Raw genomic sequence first — 13,575 nt, forward strand, 5'->3', positions numbered from 1 at the left:
GCCAGGAAAAACCAAACTCTAATCCGTTTTAATTACCTTTAATTCGTGTGACACCTTGCAGTTTGCCAATCTTTCCTTCAATAGTGCTAGTGCAAGAATGGCATGTCATCCCCTCTACTTTCATCCTTAATGCAACATCGCTTGTTTGGAATAAATTTGAATCTTCAGACATTCCAGGATTTATTTCATGCACTACATTCTCTGAACTGAATTCTGGCACTATTTGGTTGATCTGCTTGCCATTTATAATAGAGGAGACAAATGTTACAACTACAGACTTTCTGTCAGAAGAGCTTTTCACATCCAAGATGCCCTTGGTTTGCAGGAGTTTGGTACGGATTTCTTCACATGTTAATGCTGATTGAGCTGGTATTGTAAGAAAAATGGTGTCTGCTAAAACAGGTTTAGAGTTTGCATTAGTAAGTGTAGCATCAAATCCCATGTCATCTATAGCTTCTTGTAGTGACTCTGGAGTTTGCTTTTTGGGGTTATAAATAATGGCTGCATTCTTATTTTCCAGTGAAACCTTGAAGGGAAAGCAGAAAAAGAAAAAACAAAAAAACATGTTAGACAACTTTGCCAAACAAAGATTAAAATCTCAAGGTGGCATTAACATATCAGGCAGCTTTGTCCTATTATAGTGACACCCTGCACGTGATTCCACTCATCTGAGAAGGAAGTGTAAGACTGTACCTATTAAACCACAAATTAACTTGGATTTATCTGTAAGACAAGATGACTGGCTACAAGATGAGTCACAATAAAAGTGGCCAGATTCTTTCTGAGTATCACACACATAATACAGTATAAATTTCTCACACAGCACTTTCCAAAGTGCCCTAAGCATAAATAACATCTACATACAGCGAAGATTATACTAATCCCATGTTGCACTGTCCCTTGCACTGATCAGGCTTGAAATGAAACTCTACAGGTTAAAAGGTTAAAGAGAGAAAGAAAAGAGCTGGTAGAGACTTACAATAACTGAACTGTAGAGTTCAAAGGGATCCTGAGAATCACCTAGTAGTCCAACCCCCTGCAATGCAAGAATACAGTGGTGCCCCGCAAGACGAATGCCTCGCAAGACGGAAAACCCGCTAGACGAAAGGGTTTTCCGTTTTGGAGGTGCTTCGCAAAACGAATTTCCTATGGGCTTGCTTCGCAAGACGAAAATGTCTTGCGAATTCCTGCGGGGTTTTTTTCCTCCCCCCCCCTTTTTCCCAAGCCGCTAAGCCGCTAAACAACTGATCCGCTAAGCCGCTTCACAGCTGATCCGCTAAGCCGCTTATCAACTGATCCGCTAAGCCACTTATCAGATGATCCGCTAAGCCCGCTAAGCCGCTAATAGCGCTAAGCCGCTAATGGGCTTGCTTCGCAAGACGAAAAAACCGCAAGACGAAGAGACTCGCGGAACGGATTCTTTTCGTCTTGCAAGGCACCACTGTATCAACTAAAACATCACTGACAGATAGCTGAACCTCAGCTTTAAAATCTCCAAGGAAAGAGTGTCCACCACCTCCCAAAGGAGTATGTTCCACTGTCAAACAGCTCTTATAAATCCTTTCTTGTAACTTGAATCCCTTGGTTCATGTCCTAGCCTCCAGAGCAGGAGAATACAAGTTTGCTCCATCTTCCATGTGACACCCATTGAGAAGTCTGGAGATGGCTACCATGTCTTCTCTCAGTCTCCTCTTTTCTAAGCTAAACAAACCTAGTTCCCTCAACCATTCCTCATAATGCTTAGTTTCCAGACCCTTTAATATCTTGATGTGTTCGTCAAGTGACTTCCCACTTGTCCAGATTCATGCTCCCTACTGTCGTCCAGCAGGAGTCCAGTCATATCCTGGGTGGCTCATACTTGGAGGAGTGACCCATGTCACTCTGAACATCTCCATCTGTCTTCAGAGTTACCGTTCCCACCCACCCACCTTGTTGTAGTTCACTGATTAGTGTGATGGTTTCAGCAAGAACTATAACATTTACTCTGAATTTCTCTTCCTTCTCTGAGCCCCATAGAACTGAACTTCTGGTGCCTGACCTAATCAAAACCTGTTCCAGGAAAAACAGCCAAATGATGTGAGTGACAAAGAGATCTTTGAAAAAGAGAGCATATATTTCATTTTGAGAAATGTAGCTGTTAAAACTGTTTTAAAACTGATCCTGATCTTTTTCAATAGGGATAGAAAAGTCAGGAATTCACTAACTAGGATAGAGAATAAGGAACCGATGAATTAGTAGCAGCAGAAGATAATTTGTACTTCATACACAACTTTGCTGACATCACTAGCTTTTCACATCAGACAGGGCAACTGTCTCAAAATTGGATTTGCTTTCAACAAGCTGAGTTCTTTTCTGACTATTTCAATTTTCCAAAGGGCAAACTGATGCCACTAAAAAGCCAATTACATTAATTCCAAATTTTATTATTTTCCTTAGGCAAAACACAACCAGGAAGCCACTCTTATGATCTAATTACACAAACATAATCTATTTAACTAACATAGCTTCTCTGCTCTGTGTTTGCCTAAGGTAGAAATGATTGATTTACCTGCAATTATATGTAAGATAACCAAAATGCATGCTCCCCGAAACAGCAGTAAACGTATACTATTTCCCCGATCATTAATAATAGTATTTCCAAAGTGCACAACTTAATCCCTTAGTGCACAACTTGATCTCTTAGCAAGAACCCAGATGGTGCTCTTCAAAAAAACTTTAGATGAATTATATCCTGTGAACTGCTTAGCCGAACAAGGCCTACCACACCTCATATACCCTTTGATCAGGTAACAATGTGAAAAAAAATACTTACTTTAATATGGTGAACCCCATTTAGTTTTCCAATATGCTGCTCGATAGTCTGTACACAAGAATTGCATGTCATTCCCTCCACACAAACATCAATTGATCTGGCACCTGATACTGGATCCATTCTATTTACTGCTTCACATTCCTGAAAGATGTAAAGGAAGAAAAACAGATGTGGTATTTGTACTCAGGCAAAAAATGGCCTATGTTAATTTCCGGCCCACTGGACTACTTATCTTACATGAAACTTAACAAAGACCATATGCCACCTGTAAAGACAGGGCTACAGAAATTCTCAAAGTACTTCCATGCATCCACTAAAATTGTCATTATATTTTAAAAAGAGTATTATCAAGTGTTATCTTGTGACCTAACTGCAGAATCCAGTACACATTAATTGGGGATATCCATCTGAAATACTGGATTTCTACCCATCCAAATAGCAGAAGCAGCACAGGAAGGTTTCAGTTATGAAATGCCATGAAGGCACCTTGGAAAGGAAGAGTGTGTTGGAGAAAAGCCTATTTTTTAAACAGCAAACTTGATGGCTTTATGCAGGTATCCCCACCACTTAGGTGGAGGTTATGTTCCAGGCCCCGCTACATATAAGTGAAATCACGTAATGTGAGGAGCATCCTCTAATGCCAACTTTTTCCTGCTCTCCAGCTTTCTCTCCCACTCTTTCTCTAATCCAGACCAAAATATCTAGGGTTTAAGCTCTGGGGCCAGTTGGAGGCTGGAGGATGAGCAGGAAAGTGGCTGTAGCCTGCGCTACCCCACACACCAGCTGTAAGCATAGTCTAAACAAAGCCCCATCACACCTCAGATCCCTTCGGGGCTTCCTCCACCCTCACAGACATCCTCATGGATGTCCAAACCACAAGAACTCTCCAGCTATCTCCTGCCATTTCCTGGTAGGATTCTATCTAATTATATACCGGCACCAGTGCTGGGGAGACACAGGGGTATGCATACCCCTAAACATTTTGTGAATCTAAGTTTGGCCTAATTGAGGGGCAGTATTTCAACATGAGTAAGAAAATGAGAGTACCCCTAAACATTTTTTGGGGGGGGAAGCACTGACCAGCAACATGCGTATACATGGTCACGTGTGAGTGGGGAGGTGCCTGTACAACATTATGCTGTGGACAAGAACAGCAGTCCAACTTTTTTATTTTAATGTCAAGGGCAGACACACAGTGGGGGGGGGGGGGGAATCCACTGCTGTATTTTTCTAAGCCAGGCACTCCAGCCTGAGGCTCAGGAGCCCTGCTGGGGTGATACACTGACAACCTCATGCACACTTTTTTGGGATTTACTCCATCTTGGGCAGGTTCAATAATGGCTTTGACTTCACCCAATCTGCTGTTATCAGGGTGTATGACACACTGGGACAGGGTAGATGGAAGGCGTACAGGGATACATAATGTAGGGAGGGGCAGTCAAATCCTTTATGATGCTACCCAGCAGGTCTGATGTAGAAGGCAAAATAAAGGGTGTGCACATGGATTGGTCACAAAGGCTGAAAATGAGGCCAAACTTAGCTTCACAAAATATTTAGGGGTATGCAAAGGCTGGGCCAGAAGCAGTGTTAGAAACTCAAATATATGTTAGGCACCAAATGGCTCCTTAGACCAAGGTTGCAGTCACCAAAATGAAATGTCTAGTTGCCATTTGGGAGTAAGACCGCTCTAAAGTCTTATTTTTAAAAAATGATGGATTGACTGTGATTAACATGTATTAGTATACGTCTGGGGTGGGATAAGCGAAGACAAGCTACAACAATTAATCCTAACATTGTTCATACACCTGCTCCGGCTGCAGAGAAAAAGCATTTTGGTTCCTGAAATTCATTCTGATTGTGCAGATAAAATATAACTGACAGAACTCTACTGGATGTAGTATTAGTGTGTGAAAACAATCAAGATCCAAAGATCCCCAGGCATGAACCTCCAGGTGGTGGAAACGTCAGGCGCCACCCTGGCATCTTCATATGGTCTCAAGTGGCCGATAGTAAGGTGCAAAATGCACTTGGCGCATTTCAAAAACTGACCAGAAGGTCTGGTTGGTCCATGCAGATGCCAGGCTATTGGTTCATGCAGCACTCCTCCTGATTGATTGAGCCGTATTTGGAGTGAGGATCCCCCCACTTCACCTTACGTAGTGAGGGGTTATACTCTGAATTTGAACTTTATGCAAAACACATTTTACTCAGGTGGGATTCCATCTGCAGCCTCTGTACACCCAGCATCTATGATCAGCAAATGTTTTCAGCAGGGGGCCAGTTCACTGTCCCTCAGATCTTGTGGGGGGGCCAGACTAATTTTTTTTTTGGGGGGGGGGGAATGAAAGAATTCCTATGCCCCACAAATAACCCAGAGATGCATTTTAAATAAAAGCACACATTCTACTCATGTAAAAACACAAGGCAGGCCCCACAAATAACCCAGAGATGCATTTTAAGTAAAAGGACACATTCTACTCATGTGAAACACGCTGATTCCCGGACTGTCCGCAGGCCGAATTTAGAAGGTGATTGGGCCAGATCCGGCCCCCGGGCCTTAGTCTGCCTACCCATGATATAGGGAGCTGTTCCACAGAGTTTGCATTGTGGATTTCTCCCACGAGCTCCACTCCTTTTGTCCAGAAATTGTTATCTTTTTGCCAGTCATGCAACTGGAAGTGGAACCCCTTCCCAGATGTATTCTGAGTTCCCATTTGCTGCATGCAGTGAGCCATTGGAGGCTGCTACTCTGTGTGTCTATGGCTCCCACCTTGTTGCTTCCCCAGCACCTTCCTCTGCCTGCTTGTCTGTCCATGGAGCTACATGGGTGTTGGGTGGGATTCCAAATGTTAAGTTCTAGAATATATGATCCTTGGAGTTAATTTTTTGGAGGTATGGAGATGGGACAGAACTTCATAAAATATAATGTACATTGATCAAGATGCATAATCAAAAAAAGCATTGCTTGCATTCAGTAATTTTTCCAAATAAACACATAAACTAAAAGCATACCCTAACAAAAATGTGAGGTGCATATAGGCAAGATTTTCCACAATGGAAACCACCACTACGTCACAGGCCATTATGTGATGCTTTAAATATATACCTTCCTGCGACAAGCAACCTGCAATTTCATTCAGACTATTTTATGCAAAGGTAAATAAAGGCCGGCGGGAGTAGAGTACATGGTATTGTCACCAATAAGCACTGCAGCCTGTACTTGGTCCAAAAATATCCAACAGCAAAAAAGATGGCACGCCTACAATTGTACCATCATCTGTGTGCACAAATCCCTGGAAGATTGACCCAAACAACAAATGTGGAATAATACAATTATCTCTGCAATTCAAATGTGACCAAGCCCTTGTTTACATAAATTCCAAACAGATAGAATGAGGTCATTAGGAAAACAGGTAATTAAAGCCTTGCTTTCATGCTGACAATATCATCATCTTTGGAGAAACTGGGATACTGTATAAGGAATGAACAATTAATTCAAATTGTATAAATTTCCAAAATAAAAAATGGACATACAGCCCTCATATATAACTACCCTCTACATAATATTCCTGAAGAGTTCACAAGATGTTTGGCAATTTGTAAATTAACACTTGATCAGATCAAAATAGAGAGTTTGCTATTAAATTGGAGTACAGTGGTACCTCAGGTTACATACGCTTCAGTTACAGACTCCGCTAACCCAGAAATAGTGCTTCAGGTTAAGAACTTTGTTTCAGGATAAGAACAGATATTACCTGAAGCGTATGTAACCCGAGGTACCACTGTATTCAGTTTGGGGGTAGCACAAAACACAGGGTTTGCACCACAAAACTTTGGCATCAGTTTGGAGGGGATCCAAAATTTCACGGTTACATGTTAATGAAGCTTTTTTACTTCCCAGAATCTCTTGAAAAATCCTAAACACAAAACATGTACAAACCAAGGGGTTTTAGAATTTCATATTCACCTGCTGCTAATTTTATACCTTATGGTATAAAAGCTCTGTTTGTCACATAACAATTTCAATAAAGATTATTACCCTATTACAAATACAGACACAGAACAAGAAGTTTAGGTGGCAGTTAAGTAGCAGGTGCAAATCAACTTTAACAAAAGATGGTTTTCGCCTAACTAAGTTCAAATAATAGATAAAAGGGGATTTGACTAAGATGCATTTCCTACCCTATTATGCTCTTTACCTTCTTTTAGAAGATTGCTGTAACAACTGTAATTTGCACAGGTTGAGATGTTTTCTGTAAATATTAGTTCACTGAACAACTACATTTTAACCTAATAATATCATGCTATATTAAACCACAATGGTATGAAGATTAAGTCGTCAATGTGATCTTCACAGCCCCTAAGAATAGTTGAAATCCGTCTGTCTCGGGAGACCATGGAGGAGTGCGCCTTTGGGGGTGAAGTCAAACTTTTGGAAGGTTACAGCACCTGCTGTGGCTGTAGAGACTGATATAGGGGTGACATGTTTTGTTACAGCTGAGGCAGATTAAGGTGTCCAGTTGTGCTGCTGCAGATGAACCATGGCATTTCTGCTCTCTGTTCCAAGTGGCCATTCCTCCTCTGGTCACTGCTATAGATGTAAAACCTGACCATCTGTTTCCAGGAACTGCGTCATCTGAAAACAAAATCTCTTGGATAAGGACCCGCAACACTTTTGTCTTGGCGCAGAGACATGCCAGGTTGAACAGACCCCAATTGCTCCAAAGGCATAGGAGACTACCAGGGAGAAGTATTTGCCAAAAAGAGTTGGGGCAAGAACACAAGCCTGTTTATATAACCTCTCTATATAGGGAAGGGACACGGGTGGCGCTGTGGGTAAAACCTCAGTGCCTAGGACTTGCCGATCGTATGGTCGGCGGTTCGAATCCCCGCGGCGGGGTGAGCTCCCGTCCTTCGGCCCCAGCTCCTGCCCACCTAGCAGTTCGAAAGCACCCCTAAGTGCAAATAGATAAATAGGTACCGCTTTATAGCGGGAAGGTAAACGGCGTTTCCGTGTGCTGCGCTGGTGCTGGCTCGCCAGAGCAGCTTCGTCACGCTGGCCACGTGACCCGGAAGTGTCTCCGGACAGCGCTGGCTCCCGGCCTCTTAAGTGAGATGAGCGCACAACCCTAGAGTCGGACACGACTGGCCCGTACGGGCAGGGATACCTTTACCTTTATATAGGGAAGGCGTCTGGGAATGAGCAGTAATGTATTACATAATGTTAAGAAAATAAACCTTGTTTTTTCAGTGAATAACTAGCTAAAATATGACTTGAATCTAGGCACAGAACTACAAACTTGGGAATGTAACCAAAAACGCAACACTAGCTCAAAAAGAAAAAAATGGTGTAAAATTGCAGAAAGCTTAGCTTGAAGCTTCACTGTTAACTCTGTGTTGCTGGACAAAAGCAGAGAGCTTGCCTGTGAATGCACAATTGCGGAAGTTAATTTGCTTACAGCTCAGCTTCCCTGAACTTAGCACTCTGAACTTCCCTCCTTGCCAGTCAGTTCTAAGCAATGACACCCACTGAGTTCAGATAAGCCAACCAAAGTTTAAATTCTTGGCTTGGCATACACTGGAGGAAGTCCAAAAACTTGCCATAGGTTCACACCCATGATACAATTGCAGATGAGCAAAGATTTTTATTTTTATGTTCTCTTTCATTAGCACACTTCTGAAGGCCCAATTTACTTTTAAAGCTCAACTAAGTTTCAAAGTATGTCCTGTGAAATGGCACAAGGGGTTGCTGTTTTGGAAATATAAGGTATGGTAATCTAATGCCCTCATGGGCACAAAAAGTTAGTTGTACAGTTCTCTGCATCCTGTCCTTTATCTACACAATTTACATTTACATTTTTGTGCATCATGAAATTACGGTAAGCAAGTCCTGTCAGAGATACTTTAAGTTTAATAAACATATAACTTGCTTGTTAAAAAAAATTCTTCACAAAGAAGCATACAAAAAATAGGAAACAAAGCACATGCAAGACAAATACAATTTAAAACTTATGACCCCCCAAAGTTCTCAGTGTTATCTTTTAACTAAAGAGATGGAATAGCTCATCAACTGCAGTTTTTCATTCAAAGAGCCTGAAATGATGAATTGAGGGAGGCTAGTCTCTCCAACTTTCACACTACACTCTCATGACAAAGCAGTAGACAATGCCTCTTTGTTCTCTCCAGCACTAGAAGAAACCACTATAGAGAGCTATTTTACATTTTTTAACATTAGGAAGCAGAGAGCAGAGCCAAGGCAGTGCATGGATATAGTGTTAAGAAGAGATTAAAATACTGTATTCTCCCAAAATAAGGAGCTGAAGACAAGAACACCTTGGTTATGTGTAAAGATGTCACCATAATCACTTAGATGACATCACCAATGCACAAGGCAAATAAAAGAAACTTAGTAGTGTGTCTTTAACAAACACACACACAATTCTATGGTCTTCTTTTGCAACAGCAAGACCTACAAAGAACCACAAGAATCAAACAAACCACTAAAATATGGTTATTTTTAAATCTCTCCTTATAGGACACACACACATCCAGGCACACCTACTTTGCTATTTTCTTGCATTTCTCAAGCCCTCTGTGTAAACCTAAGGAACTGTTATCTACTGAAGCTGGGAAACCTTTTTGTTTTGGGGGGAGATTTTAAGAAAATAAATATGGGGAGGGGAGAGAAAGGGATGCAGGGAGATTACGAGAGAGGTAATGCAGAAAGATATGGGCTGCAAGGATGGGCCACCCCCAGGGGCTCCCCGATTGCTCCTCAAGTCACCCAGGGTGCCACAGCCCACTGGTTGCAAACCACTGTCCAGCAGATTATACTCTGTGTTCTCACCTTGGTGGGTCACACAAGTTGTGCAATGTTGGGTGGCCATTTCACACATGAACAAACCAAGATGAATTGAAGAATTAGTTGTTTTTTAATTCCACATGCACAACGGGCATAACATTTCCATGTTTCAAAAATATGCACTGATTCATAATCTAAATAATGATGGGAACTGTAGCCACTCTTGCTGTAGATAGGCAGCTACACCTCAACAGTGGCTTGCTCCGGACACTTAGTAAATTCATGATGGAGACAGTATTTGAATACTAGGCATTATAATACAGTAATTAACTTACATATTATTTCCAATACTTCTATTCTGCAAACCTGCAACTTGCGCAGGGGTTATGTTCTGAAGACCGCACCTAAAGCCAAAATCGTGTGTTGTCAAAACACAATGGGTGCAGTAGCATATTGTATTGCCAAAGTCTTTTTTCTCAGAGTCTGCCCCTTTTTCTCCCTCTTAATTTTTTTTTTGCCAAGCACATAAAGCTGAATGTGCACAAGTTAAATGCACATAAGTTGCAAGTATACTTTGCTGCCTTTCTACAAGGCACTGAAGTATCATTTAAAGTACAAATACTTCTAAAATAAGAAAAAAGCCAATAAAACTAATAATCTCTGGCCATTTGTGGTTTCCAAATAGTACATAAACTCTCTGGTCTGGGTCTTTTCTCCTTTGCCTTCCTCTGAGGGAAAAATGATTCAATAACATATGACCTTCCTTTTTTAAAATAACAATAGGAATGTTTGCTATCAGTTCTAGGACCTAACCAAATATTTCTACATATAAATGTTTCTTGTTATGCTTAACTGATGGCTTTGTTCACTTCACTAATGATGAATAAGGCATTTGTATGCCAAGCTGGTACATCAAATATATTTTAGTTAATTACTCACCTAATTTATCAGTATAGGTGTGTTTTTGTGATATGAAGGAAGTGCAAGGCACACCTATAGCTTCATAGATATCACCTGCCAGCCATTGTTGGAAGGAAAGGCCACATACATTATTGTCTTCTTCTGTTGTTAGTCACACGCCAGAATTTTTAAAAAAGCCCCAGAATATAGCATGTACTCCATTATTCTCACCAAACAGTCAACTAAAGGTTTAGCTAATAATTAAATTGGATAATTAAATAACCAGTGTTAGAAACTCAGATATATAAGCTAGGCACCTAATTGCTCCTTAAACCCAGGGACTCAGCTACATTAGTCCAAAAAACTCCAGATAGTGCTGGAGAGCAAAACAAAATATTTCTTTGCGATTTTCCATAGTGTTTTCCCCTTTTGTTATAACAATTTAATATCTAACTTATTAATAGCATTTTCTTTCTGTTTGTAGATCCACCCCCTGTTACAGCCACAAAAATGGAATGTTTAGTTGCCATTTTTGGGCAAGACAGCTCTAAAATTTCATTTTACAAATGATGGACTGACTGTAATTGATTCTCAGCTAAGCATCTGGCTAGTTCAGATGACAACTTTGTGCTAGGTTAAGAACTTTGAAAACTTAAAGTAGAAAAGTTGCTTTATCCAGAGACAGCCAACATATATATTGGCCTATTCCTACCTCTTTTTCCTAATGGTAACACAGACCATTCATAAGACATAAGAACATTCTTCACAACTGTGAGCAAGGCAGTGGGGGTAGAGTAAGTGAGGGCAAGCTACAACAATTACCGGTAACTCTAACATTGTTCACTACACCTGCTCAGGCTGCAGAGAAAAAGCATTTTGGTTCCTGAAATTCATTCTGATTGTGCAGATAAAATATAAGTGACAGAATTCTACTGGATGTAGTATTAGTGCGTGAAAACAGTCAAGCTCCAAAGATCCCCAGGCATGAACCTCCAGGTGGTGGAGACGTCAGGCACCTTCACTTGGGTCTCAAGTGGCTGATAGTCAGGTGCAAAATGCACCTAGCTAATTTCGAACACTGTAAATAACCAAGATGACGGCTGATGTTCTAGTACTCTTCACAAAAACAAGTTCATTCACACTAGCACATTCGCACAAAATCAAGCCCTAAGCCAGGAGTAGGGAACCTGTGGCCCTCCTGATGTTGTTGGACTCCAACTTCAGTCCTAGTCAGCAGGGCCAAGGATCAGGGATGGTGGAAGTTATAATGCAATATCAGGAGGGTTGCCTACCCCTGCCCTAAATCCTGTCTTTCTGTATAATGCTTTATTGCATCCCTGTACTTTTTACTGCTTTTTTAGTAGTATGTATTGATGAGGTTATTATATAGTTTGTAACACCTAATGGCATTTAAGTGTCTCTGTTCACAGATTTCAAGTGGGGTTAATAGTACCTTTCTCCATATTACATTCAGTGACTAAAGTAAGAACACTAGCCTAAACATATAATTATTTAAAGCTCTCAGAGCATCTCACAACAAAAAAGTGACACACTGAAGTTCAATAAAAATAAAAAAGTGTTAAAAAAGCAAGCAAAAGAGTAAAAGCATATGAAACAAATGAAAAGCCTAGGAAATTAAAAAAGGTATCCGCCTAACACTGAAATGACACCATGGAGGTCCCAGGTGAGCATCCCTGGAGAGGGCATTCCACAGTTAAGAGTGTCACAGTATGTTCTCTTCTGTAGCCACCTTCCACACTTCACTTTCAGGGGGCACTTGATTCATAGCCTCTGCATCAACTGGGCTTGGAAATGGGATGGGCTGTGCTCAAGTGAAGATGGTGAAGCACCAGCATATTGTAACTGAAGTTTCTGAATCATTTTGAAAGTAGCCCTATGTATAATGCATTGGAGTAGCCCAAATGGGAAGATACCAGCTGAAAGATAACACAAAAGGTTATCACTGAACACATAGGGTTGCAGCTGGTGAAGCAGCCAAAACTGATAAAGACACTCTTGTACACAAACATTACTTCTGCCTCTAGTGACAGGTGGATCGATAGCCTAGAGGTGCTTATCTTGGCTTATTAAGCTGAGATGATACCTGAACTGTTTGGGGAAAGGTAAAAGTAAAGGGGGGACGCAGGTGGCGCTGTGGGTTAAAGCCTCAGCGCCTAGGACTTGCCGATCGAAAGGTCGGCGGTTCGAATCCCTGCGGCGGGGTGCGCTCCCACTGCTCGGTCCCAGCGCCTGCCAACCTAGCAGTTCGAAAGCACCTACGGGTGCAAGTAGATAAATAGGGACCGCTTACCAGCGGGAAGGTAAACGGCGTTTCCGTGTGCGGCTCTGGCTCGCCAGAGCAGCGATGTCACGCTGGCCACGTGACCCGGAAGTGTCTCCGGACAGCGCTGGCCCCTGGCCTCTTAAGTGAGATGGGCGCACAACCCCAGAGTCTGTCAAGACTGGCCCGTACGGGCAGGGGTACCTTTACCTTTACCTTTTTTAAAAGTAAAGGACCCTGGATGGTTAAGTCCAGCTGAATTTGACTATAGGGTGTGGCACTCAATTCTGCTTTCAAACAAGGGAACTGGCATTTGTCCGCAGATAGCTTCATGTGGCCAGCATGACTAACCCACTTCTGGCACACAGAACACCATGACCAGCACCTTCCCACCACAGCAGTACCTACTTAACTACACACACTGGTATGATTTCAAACTGCTAGGTTGGCAGGAGCTTGATCAGCAAGCCCAAGGACACCCTGATGGCACCAGAAGTGGTTAACAATCTAACTTTAGCATGTCTGAAAAGCTGGGTGCATAGATATACTGTGCGCTTTCTAAGGATAGCTACTTATATAAAGTTTAGTATAATTTTTATTTTAGATCTACCTAGTATTGTGTCCATTCCAGTTGCCAAATCTGATGTTTATTGTATTCATTCATTACTTTATCAATGTTATGAAACTATTTCAGAAAAGTTTAGTAGTAGTGGAAAATGTTGCATCACATACAACTTTATTGACAGCCAGGAAGCCCCTTTCGATTATACATAAAGGGGA

The 13,575-nt window shown here is 41.6% G+C and overlaps 1 protein-coding gene across 3 annotated transcripts in view; it reads right to left on the reverse strand.

Annotated features, from left to right (window-relative positions):
* ATP7A (ATPase copper transporting alpha) overlaps positions 1–13,575 on the reverse strand; it is a 46,167-nt gene that overhangs the window by 29,700 nt on the left and 2,892 nt on the right. For 2 of the 3 annotated variants that reach the window (XM_083722028.1, XM_083722027.1), the window contains exons 2-3: positions 2,813–2,953; positions 37–526 (exon numbers count right to left, since the gene is read on the reverse strand). In XM_083722028.1, coding sequence (XP_083578154.1) covers positions 37–526; positions 2,813–2,932 — 610 coding nt within the window. In that variant the 5' untranslated portion in view covers positions 2,933–2,953. Of the gene's footprint in view, positions 1–36; positions 527–2,812; positions 2,954–5,582; positions 5,643–13,575 lie in introns of those variants that run through there. The other variant, XM_083722026.1, reaches the window with a different exon arrangement.

The sequence above is a fragment of the Podarcis gaigeae genome (assembly GCF_964106915.1).
Source record: "Podarcis gaigeae genome assembly, chromosome: Z".
NCBI lineage: Eukaryota > Metazoa > Chordata > Lepidosauria > Squamata > Lacertidae > Podarcis > Podarcis gaigeae.